The 12064-nt window shown below is 45.1% G+C and overlaps 1 protein-coding gene across 1 annotated transcript in view; it reads left to right on the forward strand.

The window, feature by feature from the left end:
* EAH_00037150 (OTU-like cysteine protease domain-containing protein, putative) overlaps positions 1-11281 on the forward strand; it is a gene marked incomplete at both ends in the record, with an annotated part of 12085 nt that extends 804 nt beyond the window's left edge. The window contains 13 exons of the mRNA XM_013395565.1: positions 54-116; positions 427-532; positions 752-897; positions 1165-1210; positions 1421-1511; positions 1766-1888; positions 4346-5893; positions 6647-6763; positions 7142-7435; positions 8731-8907; positions 9281-10096; positions 10497-10853; positions 11159-11281. Of these exons, the coding sequence (XP_013251019.1) occupies positions 54-116; positions 427-532; positions 752-897; positions 1165-1210; positions 1421-1511; positions 1766-1888; positions 4346-5893; positions 6647-6763; positions 7142-7435; positions 8731-8907; positions 9281-10096; positions 10497-10853; positions 11159-11281 (4007 nt within the window). The remainder of the gene's footprint in view (positions 1-53; positions 117-426; positions 533-751; positions 898-1164; positions 1211-1420; positions 1512-1765; positions 1889-4345; positions 5894-6646; positions 6764-7141; positions 7436-8730; positions 8908-9280; positions 10097-10496; positions 10854-11158) is intronic.
* Positions 11282-12064: the final 783 nt, after the last annotated feature.

Below are 12064 nucleotides of genomic sequence, written 5' to 3' on the forward strand. Positions count from 1 at the left end.
AGGGTTTAGGGTTTAGGGTTTAGGGTTTAGGGTTTAGGGTTTAGGGTTCGCAGCGAAGGAGGAAGGAGTGTTGCGTGATCTTGAAGAGCTTACTCTTTATTCATTGGGCGATGAACGTAAACCCTCGAAGGCCCAGAGAAGGCGACAAAAAAAAGATCAACTGCAGCGAGAAAGAGAGCGAATTCTAGATGAAGCAGCAGGTAGGGTTTAGGGTTTAGGGTTTAGGGTTTAGGGTTTGGGGTTTGGGGTTTAGGGTTTAGGGTTTAGGATTTAGGGTATAGGGTGTAGGCGTTGGGGTTCAAATCCGCAACATTTCCCACAGGAACTTTTGCTGCTGCTGCTGCTGCTATGGCTGCTGCTGCTGTTGCTGTTGCTGTTTGTGCTGCTGTTGCGGCTGCTGCTGCTGCTGCTGCTGCTGCTGCTTAGCTGCTGGTAGTGCGGGTGAGGCGGAGTGGAACTTGTTAGCGTCGCATTTAGAGAAAGAGGGTCTGATGATTTATTCAATTCCAGGAGACGGAGACTGTCTCTTCAGGTAGGGTTTAGGGTTTAGGGTTTAGGGTTTAGGGTTTAGGGTTTGGGGGTTTGCGGAGATGGAGAGGTGGCTTCTCTCCCTCCTTGTCCTTCACTGACAAGCGAAGCTGCCTCGCAGACACGACCCAACCAAAGGCTTTAGGGTTTAGGGTTTAGGGTTTAGGGTTGAGGGCTTAGGGTTTAGGGTTTAGGGTTTAGGGTTTAGGGTTTGGGTGTACAGGTCGCTCGTTCACCAGCTGCAGCAGATAAATGCAAAGGAAGGGGTTTGGGGTGTACGCGAGTTGAGGGCAGCGATTGCCGAAACCCTAAAAAGAAATAGACAGACATTTATTACTTTTCTTGATGAACAACACCAAGAAGAAACAGGTCTGCTGCTGCTGCTGCTGCTGCTGCTGCTGCTGCTAGTGCTGCTGCTGCTGTTGCTGATAGTGCTGCTGCTAGTGCTGCTAGTGCTGTTGCTGCTGCTGCTAGTGCTGCTGCTAGCGCTGTTGCTGCTGCTGATAGTGCTGCTGCTGCTGCTAGTGCTGCTGATAGTGCTTCTGCTGCTGATGCTGCTGCTGATGCTGCTGCTAGTGCTGCTGCTGTTGTTGTTGTTGTGAGCGGTTTTGCTGCGATTGTGTCTCCTTTCTGCAGCGTATGAGGCTTTTTGTGAAAACATCCGAAACAGCAATGACTGGGGGTGCGGCATCAAAATCAGGGTTTAGGGTTTAGGGTTTAGGGTTTAGGTGGTTACGTGTGTAGCTGCAGTGCAAGCAGCGGTTTCAGTAACGACGGGCTGTAAGGGTTTAGGGCTTTCTTATAAATCAAGGATTTAGGCTGAAGGGTTCGTCCGTTTTGGTGGTTTAGGGTTTAGGGTTTAGGGTTTAGGGTTTAGGGTTTGCGGGTTCAGGGGCGAAATTGAAATCCAAGCCGCTTCTCAGCTGCTTCATCGACAGATAATTGTTTACGTAGGGGGAGACCCCGTAACCGTTCTCAACTACGTAAACCCTAAACCCTAAACCCTAAACCCTAAACCCTAGGGGGCGTTCTCCCTCCCTGCAAACCCTAAACCCTAATTCACTCAGTGCATGCTGAAGAAGCCTTTTACTTCAGCCATTACGACTTGGCTGCTTCATCTTGTCTCTCTTGAAGGTGTAGGGTTTAGGGTTTTCTAGGATATTTTAGGGTTTTTAAGGGTCTCTTAGGGTTTAGGGTTTAGGGTTTAGGGTTTAGGGTTTGGGTTTGTTGGCTGCAGGGGGAGGAATTTGCAGGGGCTGCACCACTGCGGCTGACTTTTCATCGCTCTCTTCTTTCTTCTGGGGCTCATTATAACTCTGTTGTTAAATTCATTAAAACAAATGCAGATAACTTTCGTGTAGTGAGTGCAGCAGCAGCAGCAGCAGCAGCAGCAACAGCAGCAGCAGCTGGAGGAGCAGCAGCAATAGGGTAGCAGCGGCAGCAGCACCAACAGCAGCTAATGCAGCAGCAGCGGAAGCAGCAGCATCAGCAGCAGCAGCGACATAAGCATTCGCTGTTGTAGCAGCCCCACACGCTGGAGCAGCAGCAGCTGCTGCTGCTGATTCTGCTTCTGCAGCTGTTGCTGCTGCAGCAGAATATATCCTGCGTATCTGTCTTAGCAGTTGATGCTTGGGGCTGCTTCTTTTTGCGGTGTACGTACACCTCATTGGCTATTATATTGAAGAGATGTTCTTGTTTATTCAAATATGTAATTACTACTCGTCTCTCTCCTTCTTCAGGTGTCTAGGGTTTAGGGTTTAGGGTTTAGGGTTTAGGGTTTAATGTTCAGGAATTTCGGCTAGGGGTTTGGGGTTCAGGGTTTGGGGTTTAAGAATAAGGGTTTAGGGTTTGGGGTGTAGAGTTTATTTTATATCAAGTATGAGAGTTTAGGGTTTAGGGTTTGGCGGTTAAGAACATGGGTTTGAGAGCTCAGGGTTTAGGGTTTAGGGTTTAGGGTTTATTTTAAACCAACTATGAGGGTTTAGGGTTTAGGGATAAGTTTTTAGGGTTTACAGTTTATTCTAAGTAAAGCATTAGTTTAAATTAAATTAAATTAACTTTTTTAATTCAATTAAAAAATTAGTTAATTAAACTAAATTAAATTAAATAACAAAATCAAATTAAGTAATTAAATTAAATTAACTAATTAAATTAAGTTGAATTAAATAATTAAATTAAATAAAATAATTAAATTAGATGAAGTTAACTAATTAAATTAAATTAGATTAAATTGAATAATTAAATTAATTAGATGTGGACTGACGGGGAATTGAACCCCGGACCTTTTGCATGCGAAGCAAACGTGATACCCCTACACCATCAGCCCTAACTTTTCTTGCTTTTCTTTGTATAAATTAATTTATTTTAACTGTTTAATTGTTTTAAATAATAATATTATTAATAATAATAAAGAAGAGGATGTAATTAAAAGACTTTACTGTGGTTTTAATTGAATAAAGATATAAGGGTTTAAAGTTACATATAATTAATCTTATAATAAACATATATATATATGTAAATATATATTTAGTTATTGGTGTTGCTCTCAGCAAGAAAAAGAATAAGGGTAATTCTATAGTGTTTAATTAATTTAATAGATTTGTTTTTAATATATTTAAATATTATTTATTTGAAAAGAAAAATATCTATATAAATATACTTTAACCTCTTAAACCCATCGATCTGCTGCCTCTGTGGGTACTCTCTGAGTCTTTTTGTTTATTTTTTGCATGCATTTGAGGTGTACATACACCTCAAATGCATGCAAAGTATTTAATTTAAATTGTTTAATTGTTTATTTATTTATTTATTTGTTTCTTTACTCAGATTCCCTCCTACCCAAGCCCCTCTGGTGTTGCTGCTGTTGCTGTTGTGTTGCTGCTGCAGCAGCAGATCGTACACCCTAAAGCATTTTTCTTTATTTTATTTTTTATTATTAATTATATTATTCTTTTTTTTCTTTTTCTCGCTTTGTTTGGTTTTATATACGCAAATGAAGACCTCATAATTGCCGCCTAGCTGCAAAGAAGTATCGACAGGGGCCTAAGACCTCCAGTTCCCTATGGAGCCCCAAACCCTAAACCCTAAACCCTAAACCCTAAACCCTAAACCCTAAACCCTAAACCCTAAACCCTAAACCTTCGTTTTTCTCGACTCAACAGTGGGATTTCAGCGGAGTTTGCTCCTCAGGAGTCTCTGCTTTCTTGCTCGCTGGAATGAGTCGCTCTATAGAGCGCTGCAGACTCCTTCAAACCCTAAACCCTAAACCCTAAACCCTAGTGAGCATAAAGCAGGGTTTTAGGTGCTGCTGCTGCAGCGTTTGCTGCAATGAACTGCAGCAGCAGCAGCAATACTGGGGCCCCCCAGGGGCCCCTCAGGAGGAGGGGTTTATATATCCGCTGTAGAAGAGCTGCCTATACACCGCAGTTCTCTTTGCTATGGAGGCTGTCTCTTCTTTGTCTTTGTCTCCTTCTTGCAAGCTCCTCCTGTCTCCTAGGAGCTGCTGCTACTGCAACAACAGCAGCAGCAACAGCAGCAGCAGACAAAACCACCACAGGGAATTGGAAGGGCAGCACAAACAGCGAGCTTGTCACAGTACTTCTAACCCTAAACCCTAAACCCTAAACCCTAAACCCTAAACCCTAGATCACTGGCGTATCTGTAGGACCTTATACATCTTTTATCATGCTTATTTGTTGTTCAGCCTTGCGAGTAGAGGGTTTATGGTTTAGGGTTTCGAGTTAAGGGTCTAGGGCCTAGGGCCTAGGGCCTAGGGTTTAGGGTTTAGGGTTTAGGGTTTGTTGTTGTTTGCGTTTAGGTCTGCGTGTCTATTCCGCTTTTTGCTGCTGGTGAGGAGACACACGGTAGCGTCTCTTTATTACAGCCTTCTCTTTGGGGGCCCTCTTCAAAGATGATTAAAATAAAGGTTGCTGCTGCAACACCAGCGAAAGAGCTGCTGCTAATGCTGCTGACAATGCACACAGCTGTCTCCTCAGATGTGCTGCAGCAGTTCCGCCAGCAGCAGCAGCAGCAGCAGCAGCAGCAACAGCAACAGTTGCTGCTAACAGCACTTGAACAGAACCCAGAGCTGCGAGGAAATATTGATTTGCTGCTGAAGGAGGCAGCTAACTGCAGCAGCAGCAGCAGCAGCAGCAGGGTCAGCAGCTGGACCAGGAGGAGCAGCAGAAGAAGAAGGAGCAGCAGCAGCAGCAGCAGCAGCAGCATCACCGATGTTCTACCCGAACGAATGCATGCAGTTGCTGCTGCTGCTGCTGCACTCTCTACTTCTTCTTTACCTCAGGTGTATGCATCTTCTCTCTTAAGCCGTTTTACGTTTGCTGCTGGAGACAGAAAAATAAGGGTATCGAAGCCCCGCCGCAGCAGCAGCAGCAGCAGCAGCAGCATCAGGAGCAGCAGCAGCAGCAGCAAAGCAAGACACGAACTTAAGAAAGACGCTGCAGCAGGAAGCAGCACAGACAGACGAAAAGCAGCAAAAAGAGAGAGAAGAACAGCGAGGAGACAGCAAATTCAATCTGCTGCTGTTGGAGGCACACGCAGCAGCAGCAGCAGCAGCAGCAGCACAAAGAGAGCAGCAAACAAAGACAAAGGAGACAAAGAAAAAGACAGACATAAAGAGACAGATAAAAATAAGGAGACAGATAAAAATAAGGAGACAGATAAAAATAAAGAGACAGATAAAGATAAAGAGACAGATAAAGATAAGGAGACAGATAAAGAGACAGATAAAGAGACAGATAAAGAGACAGACAAAGATAAGGAGACAGATATAGATAAAGAGACAGATAATGATATAGATAAAGATAAGGAGACAGATATAGATAAAGATGTAGATAAAGATATAGATAAGGAGACAGATAAAGATATAGACAAAGATATAGATAAAGATGTAGATATAGATAAAGATGTAGATAAAGAGATAGATGAAGAGACAGATAAAGATACAGATAAGGAGACAGATAAAGATACAGATAAAGAGACAGATAAAGAGACAGATAAAGAGACAGATAAAGAGACAGATAAAGATACAGATAAAGAGACAGATAAAGAGACAGACCCAGAAGGAGACAGTGAAGGCGAAGACAAAGATAGAGAGAAAGATAAAGATAAAGAGAGAGATAAAGGGACAGACAAAGAGACAGCAAGGGAGACAGATAAAGAAAGAGACAAAGATATGGATACAGAGAGAGAGACAGAGATAGATAAAGAGACAGAAACAGAGAAGTATAAAGAAAAAGAAGACAGCAGCGATAAAGAAGGAGACAGCGATACAGAGAGAGATAAAAAGAGAGATAAGCAAAAGGAGACAGACAAAACAAATAATGAAGACAACGAACTAATAAATACTGTAGGTGTGCAAATCAAAGAAGGCAGGAAAGCCGTATCTAAGAACAGAGACAAAAAAAGAGATAAAAAAAGAGACAGAGACAGAGACAGAGACAGAGACAGAGACAGAGACAGATCAAGAAGCAAACATAGAGACAGAGATAAAGATAAAGACAGAGGAGACAGAGACAGAGAAGATAGCGGGTCTAAGAAGCTGTATCGTAAAGCACTGGAGGATAATAAAAAAATAAATAAACAAAGACATTCTTACAACAAACAACAACAAGAACAAGACGTTTGTCTCTCCGAGCTGCTAAGCGATGCATGCACAGCCAAACAGCTCTCAGCTCTTCCTATACAGCTCGCCCTCAGTGATACTCAAACCCCCCAGGTAAACCCTAAACCCTAAACCCTAAACCCTAATGAGATACCCTGAAATCTTGTTGTATAACTCGCCCGCATTGATACTCAGCCCTCACCTGTAAACCCTAAACCCTAAACCCTAAACCCTAACACGCTACCCTAAACCCAATTTAATTCGCCTTCTTTGATAGCCAAACCCAACAATAAACCCCAAACGCTAAACCCTAAAACAGAAGCTTTAAACCCTAGATCAGAAGAAACCCTAAACCCTAAACCGTTGACCGCACAACAGAAGCTGCAGCACAGTGTGTGATGCATATGTCTCAGTGGAGAGTGTCGTTACCTCCTGTGGGTCTAACTAGGGTTTAGGGTTTAGGGTTTAGGGTTTAGGGTTTAGGGTTTGTGTGCGCAGAAGGACTTGCTGGGCGAGGCATTGGCGCTGTGGCAGGATCAGGTGTCTGCGCAGCTTCTGCTGTCTCTGCAGCTAGATAAGAGACAAACAATAGACCTTTCAGGAAGAATCATCAATGTATGTACAACAGCAGCAGCAGCAGCAGTTGCAGCAGCAGCAGCAGCAGCAACTGGTGCTGATACTGCTGCTGCTGGCGTTTCATTTATTGTTAATGCTGCTGCTGATGCTGCTTCTACTGCTGCTGCTACTGCTACTACTACTGCTGCTGCTGCTAGCGCTCATGCTGCTGCTCTCGCTGGGGCTGCTGCTGCTGCTGCTGCTGCTGATGCTGCTGCTGCTGATGGTCTTGCTGCTGCGAAGTGCCTCGCTATTTATCCCTTTGCTGCTGCTGATGCTGCTTGTTTTGCGTCTGCCGCCTTGGCGCTGCGTTGAGCTATGCACGGCGTATGTCAAGGGTTTAGGGTTTAGGGTTTAGGGTTTGGGGTGTATGCGCAGGTGGAGGTGTTTTTACTGAGCCCAGCGCATTCTTCTTTAGTTTTGTCTGTCCCGTCTGATATGTCTCTCTCTGTCTTTCTTTATAATTTTTTTTCTTTAGCAACAAATGCTCCTGTTGCTGACCCTGCTGCGGATCCTGCTGCAGCAACAGCAGCAGCAACAGCAGCAGCAGCAGCAGCAGCAGCATTCCTTGATGACAACAACCCCGATCTTTATGCTACGTCATTCGAACGAAGGAGACTGCAAGGAGACATGCGTATTAAAGATGCAGCAAAAGCAGGCATCGTTGTGCATGTAAGGACTGCTGCTGTTGCTGCCGCTGCTGTTGCTGCTGCTGCTGTTGCTGCTGCTGCTGCTGTTGCTGCTGCTGTTGCTGCTGTTGTTGTTGCTGCTGGTATTGCTGTTTGTGCTGCAGAAGCCCTTCAGTGTGACATGGGCTGTATCTGCAGCATCTGACCTCCAAACCCTAAACCCTAAACCCTAAACCCTAAACCCTCGAGTGTGCACTTGTGTGTATGTTTGTACACCAGGCACCTGAGGAGTCTCCTTTGCGTGTGTGGCTGCTGTCTCTAAATAAAACATCTGTTTATTGTTTTGTATGCAAAGCAAAACAGAAAGGAGACAGCCAAATAACGGAGGCTAAGAGACCTCTGATTGTCTCTTCTTTGCTTGTCTTCAATATTTGTGTATATACACCCCAAGAAGAACACCAACACATACCTCCCTACTTGCATGCAGAAACGCGTGAGCCTGCTGCTGCTGCTGCTGCTGCTGCTGCTGTTGCTGTTGCTGTTGCTGTGGCTGTTGCTGTTGCTGTGGCTGTTGCTGTTGCTGTTGCTGGTGCTGTGGCTGTTGCTGTTGCTGTTGCTGTGGCTGTTGCTGTTGCTGCTGCTGCTTAAGCCCCTTCTGCTGTCATTGCTGTTGCTGCTGTTACTGCCTCTGCTGCTGCTGCTGCTGCTTTAGCTGCTGCTTAAGCCCCTGCTGAGGCTGCAGCTGTTGCTGCTGCTGCTGCTTATTGGCTGATACCTCCGTTGCTCTTACTGCAGCAGGTGGTGCCTCTGCGCTGGCTGCAGCAGCAGCAGCAGCAGCAGCAGCAGCAGCAGCAGCAGCAGCAGCAGCAGCAGCTCCTGCTGCTGCTGCTGCATCTGCTTGCATGCGTGAGTTGCGGTGTATGTGCAGCTAATTTGTTTGGTGGTCGCATAAAAATTGCAAACTGCAAGTTGAGACATTTCCTTCTCTCGGGTCTCCCCATAGACACCCCAGGGTCCGCACCCCTAAACCCTAAACCCTAAACCCTAAACCCTAAACCCTAAACCCTAAACCCTTATAACTAAACCCTAAGCCCGAAACCCTAAAAACTAAACCCTAGACCCTAATTTTAGATTACTTGATTTCATCGAGTATACTGGATATCTGTTTCGAGCTTTCTGATTCGGTTTTAGGGTTTAGGGTTTAGGGTTTAGGGTTTTGTGTGTGTTGGTGTGTGTAGGGTGTCTCTGCGTGGTTTTCTGCTGTCTAGAGCGGGTTTGTCTCCTTCAGCAGGTGTCTCCTTTTTTATTTGCATCTCTGCGGGTGCTGCTGACTGCCAGCCTCTGGACTGGGAAGAAGAGCAGGGCAGCTTTCAGGAGACAGCAGCAGCAGGAAGCAGCAGCAGCAGCAAACAGCAACTACAACGGCAGCAGCAGCAGCAGGGGGGCCCTGCTGCTGCAGAAGGAGACATCACCAGCAGCAGCAGCAGCAGCAGCAGCAACCAGCCACTGGGGCTAGTACGTCGTTTGCTGCTTGCTGCAGCTGAGGGATCCACTATCTATATTTTTAAACATGTAAGATAACAAGCTGTGTTGCTGTTGCTGCTGCTTCTGCTGCTGCTGCTGCTTCTGATGCTTCTGCTGCTGCTGCTTCTGATGCCTTTGCTGCTGCTGCTCCTGCTGCTGCTTCTGATGCTTCTGCTGTTGCTTCTGCTGCTGCTGCCTCTGCTGCTGCTGCATCTGCTTCTGGTGTTGCTGTTGTGTTTTCTGCTGCTGTTGCTGTTTCTGCTGCTGTTACTGGTGCTGCTTTGCTGTTGGTTATTCTTCTGCTGCTATATTTGCTGCTGTTGCTGCTGCTGCTGCTGTTTGTTGTTGCTGTTTGCTGCTGCAGGAGGGTGTACCTTTACCTGCTGCAGCGCTGTCTCCGCTGGGCTCTCAGCATTTGTTTTATTTAGCTTCTACAGCAGCAGAAGGGTTTAACAAGGAGACAGGAGGAGACAGCAGCAGCGATGTGTCTCCTTTGCTGTCTCTTTATCTACTTGTAGGGCCCAAAAGACACCCGTCAGGCAGCAGTGTGCTGCTGCAGCTGAATGATGTACACCCTAAAATGCTGCAGGAAGAGCTGCTGCTGCGCATTGCTTGGCAGCGCTTGCATGCACCTCTAATGAAGCCTTTGAAAGACTTCAGGATCTGTTATCAGCTGCCTCCTCCTCCTCCTCCCGCATCTGCGGCTGCTGCTGCTGCTGCTGCTGCTGCTGCTGCTGATGGTCTTGGTGCTGCTGCTGCTCCTCCTATGCCTTCCGGTGCTGCAGCAAGTGCAGCAGCTGCTGCTGCTGCAGTCGCTGGCTTGACTGCAGCAGGAGCAACAGCAGCAGCTGCTGCTGCTTCTGCTGCTGGAGAGGCGCTTGACGAGGACGCTGCAGGAAGCACAGCAGCAGCAGCAGCAGCAGCTGCTGCTGCTGCTGCTGCTGCTGCAGGAGACGCATTAAACCGGTGCATCAGCCTGTCTCCTGGGAGCTCTGTTGAGGAGTTGCTATTAGCAGCAAACGCAGCAGGAGGGCAGCTGTCTCTTCTACCTGTTTTTGAAGCTGAAGCTGAGGAGACACCCGAAATAGAAGTAATAAGGAGACAGCAGCAAGAAAGACAAAGACGAAGCCATATTGTTTGCTTCCCTCCTTATCTCTCAATGCAAGATAATACTGTTAGTGTACGTACACCACATTCTTTATTACGCACATGAAGACTTCTTTAACAACAGAAGGAGACAACATCTGCTTGCTGCTGCAGCGTCTGCTCTAATTGCTGCTGTCTCCTTTCTATATACACTCCACCGCTAACAGCAGACAGGTGCAGCAGCTGCAGTCGTAGTGCTGCGTTCAGGTGTATATACACAGTTTTATGCAGCAACTCATTTACATGTCCTTCTGCTGTTGCTGCTACTGCTGCTGCTCTTGCTGCTGCTCTTGGTTTTCCTGCTGTTGTTGCTGCTGTCGCTGTTGCTGCTGCTGCTGTTGCTCTTGCTGCTGCTGTTGGTTTTCCTGCTGTTGCTGCTGCTGTCGCTGTTGCTGTTGTTGTTGCTGCTGCTGCTGCTGCTGCTGCTGCTGCAGGTGACGATGGCTCTTCCTTCAGGGGGTGTCTTTACAGTGGTGAATGTTCCTGCTGCTGCTCCTGTCTCTTCTTTGATGCATTCAATTCGTTTATTGATTTCTTATTCAAGAGAGAGACTAATAAAACTGCCTACAGGTGTAACAGCAGAAGCATTAGTCTTAGTCTCTTCAAGACAGCAGCAGCTGCTGCCGCAGGAGACGCCTGCTTGGCGTCTACGCTGCTTAGAGGGGGACGAGGAGACACCCGAGCAGCAGAAAGAAAAACATAACAAGTCCGATGCAGCAATTGATAAAGCAATTAAAGCTATTCAGCATGCATGCAAAGAAAGAGACGCCCCAACGATGCTGCAGTTCAAGGTAAGCCAATCTCCCTGCTGCTGCTGCTGCTGCTGCTGCTGCTGCTGCTCACGTTGATAATGATATTGTTGTTGTTGCTGCTGCTGCTTATAATGCTAATGATGTTGCTGCTGCCATACCTGCTGCAGAAGTTGCTGATGCTTGTGTTTTTTTTGCTGCGGAAATTGCTGCTGCTGCTGCTGCTGCTGCTGTTCGTTGTGGAGCTGCACCTGCAGCAGCAGCAGCAACAGCAATAGCAACAGCAGCAGGAGCAAGAGCATGAATGTTTTGTTTTGTTTTGCTGCTTTATCTATCTTTGTTTTCAGTATAGGCCCTTCGATAACTCCGAGTTTTGTCTCCGCATGCAACCCCTAAGAGACCGAGTCTTTGATTTTTCTCGAGCAGAGTTAAGCGGCAAAGCAAAAGGAGACAGAGACAGAGACATTTAATTTGTTATTATATTTCTTTTGCTGCTGCAACTCTTCTCTGGCTTTCTTCTCTATGTTTATCTTCATGGTTTGCAGCAAACATTTTGCTCGATATTATGCTTTAGGGTTTAAATTATGTTATGCATAAATAAATAATTATATATATATGTATATATAATGCATAGATATATATATATATATTTATTTATTTATTTATATAATTATTCATATATATATATGTATGTATATCTATGTATATCTATGTATATGTGCATGCATATATATATATATATATATACATATATGAATGCATATATATATATATATATATCTGCATACACATATATGTATATAATATATATATATATATACATATGTATATATATATATATATTATATATATATTATTAATATATGCTGTTCGGTTCGTCTGTTTGGCGGATGTAAGTAATGAATGACTCAGAGAAAACCGAGCAAAAGAAATTTCTCTTGAAGGAAATATTGAAAGAAATATGCATTTTATATTTTTTATAAAATGCACTTTGTTCGATTGTCTCTTTATTATTTTTTAAGTGTTATACAATGATATATCTTCTGTTGTATATTCAGTATATCCATCATATATATACTAAGCCGCATGCTATATATATATGCATATATATATATTTAATTGCTGCTCCAGAGCAAAAGCGCCTTTCATAGAATTAGGGCTTTTGTTGCTGCGCATGCATGCATGCATGCACTTCCTTTGGAGCCTGGATTCTCAGGTGTACGTACACCTCCGCATTCTATCTGGGTGCTGCA

Source organism: Eimeria acervulina, genomic scaffold (assembly GCF_000499425.1).
Source record: "Eimeria acervulina Houghton genomic scaffold, Eah_scaff408, whole genome shotgun sequence".
NCBI classification, from domain to species: domain Eukaryota; phylum Apicomplexa; class Conoidasida; order Eucoccidiorida; family Eimeriidae; genus Eimeria; species Eimeria acervulina.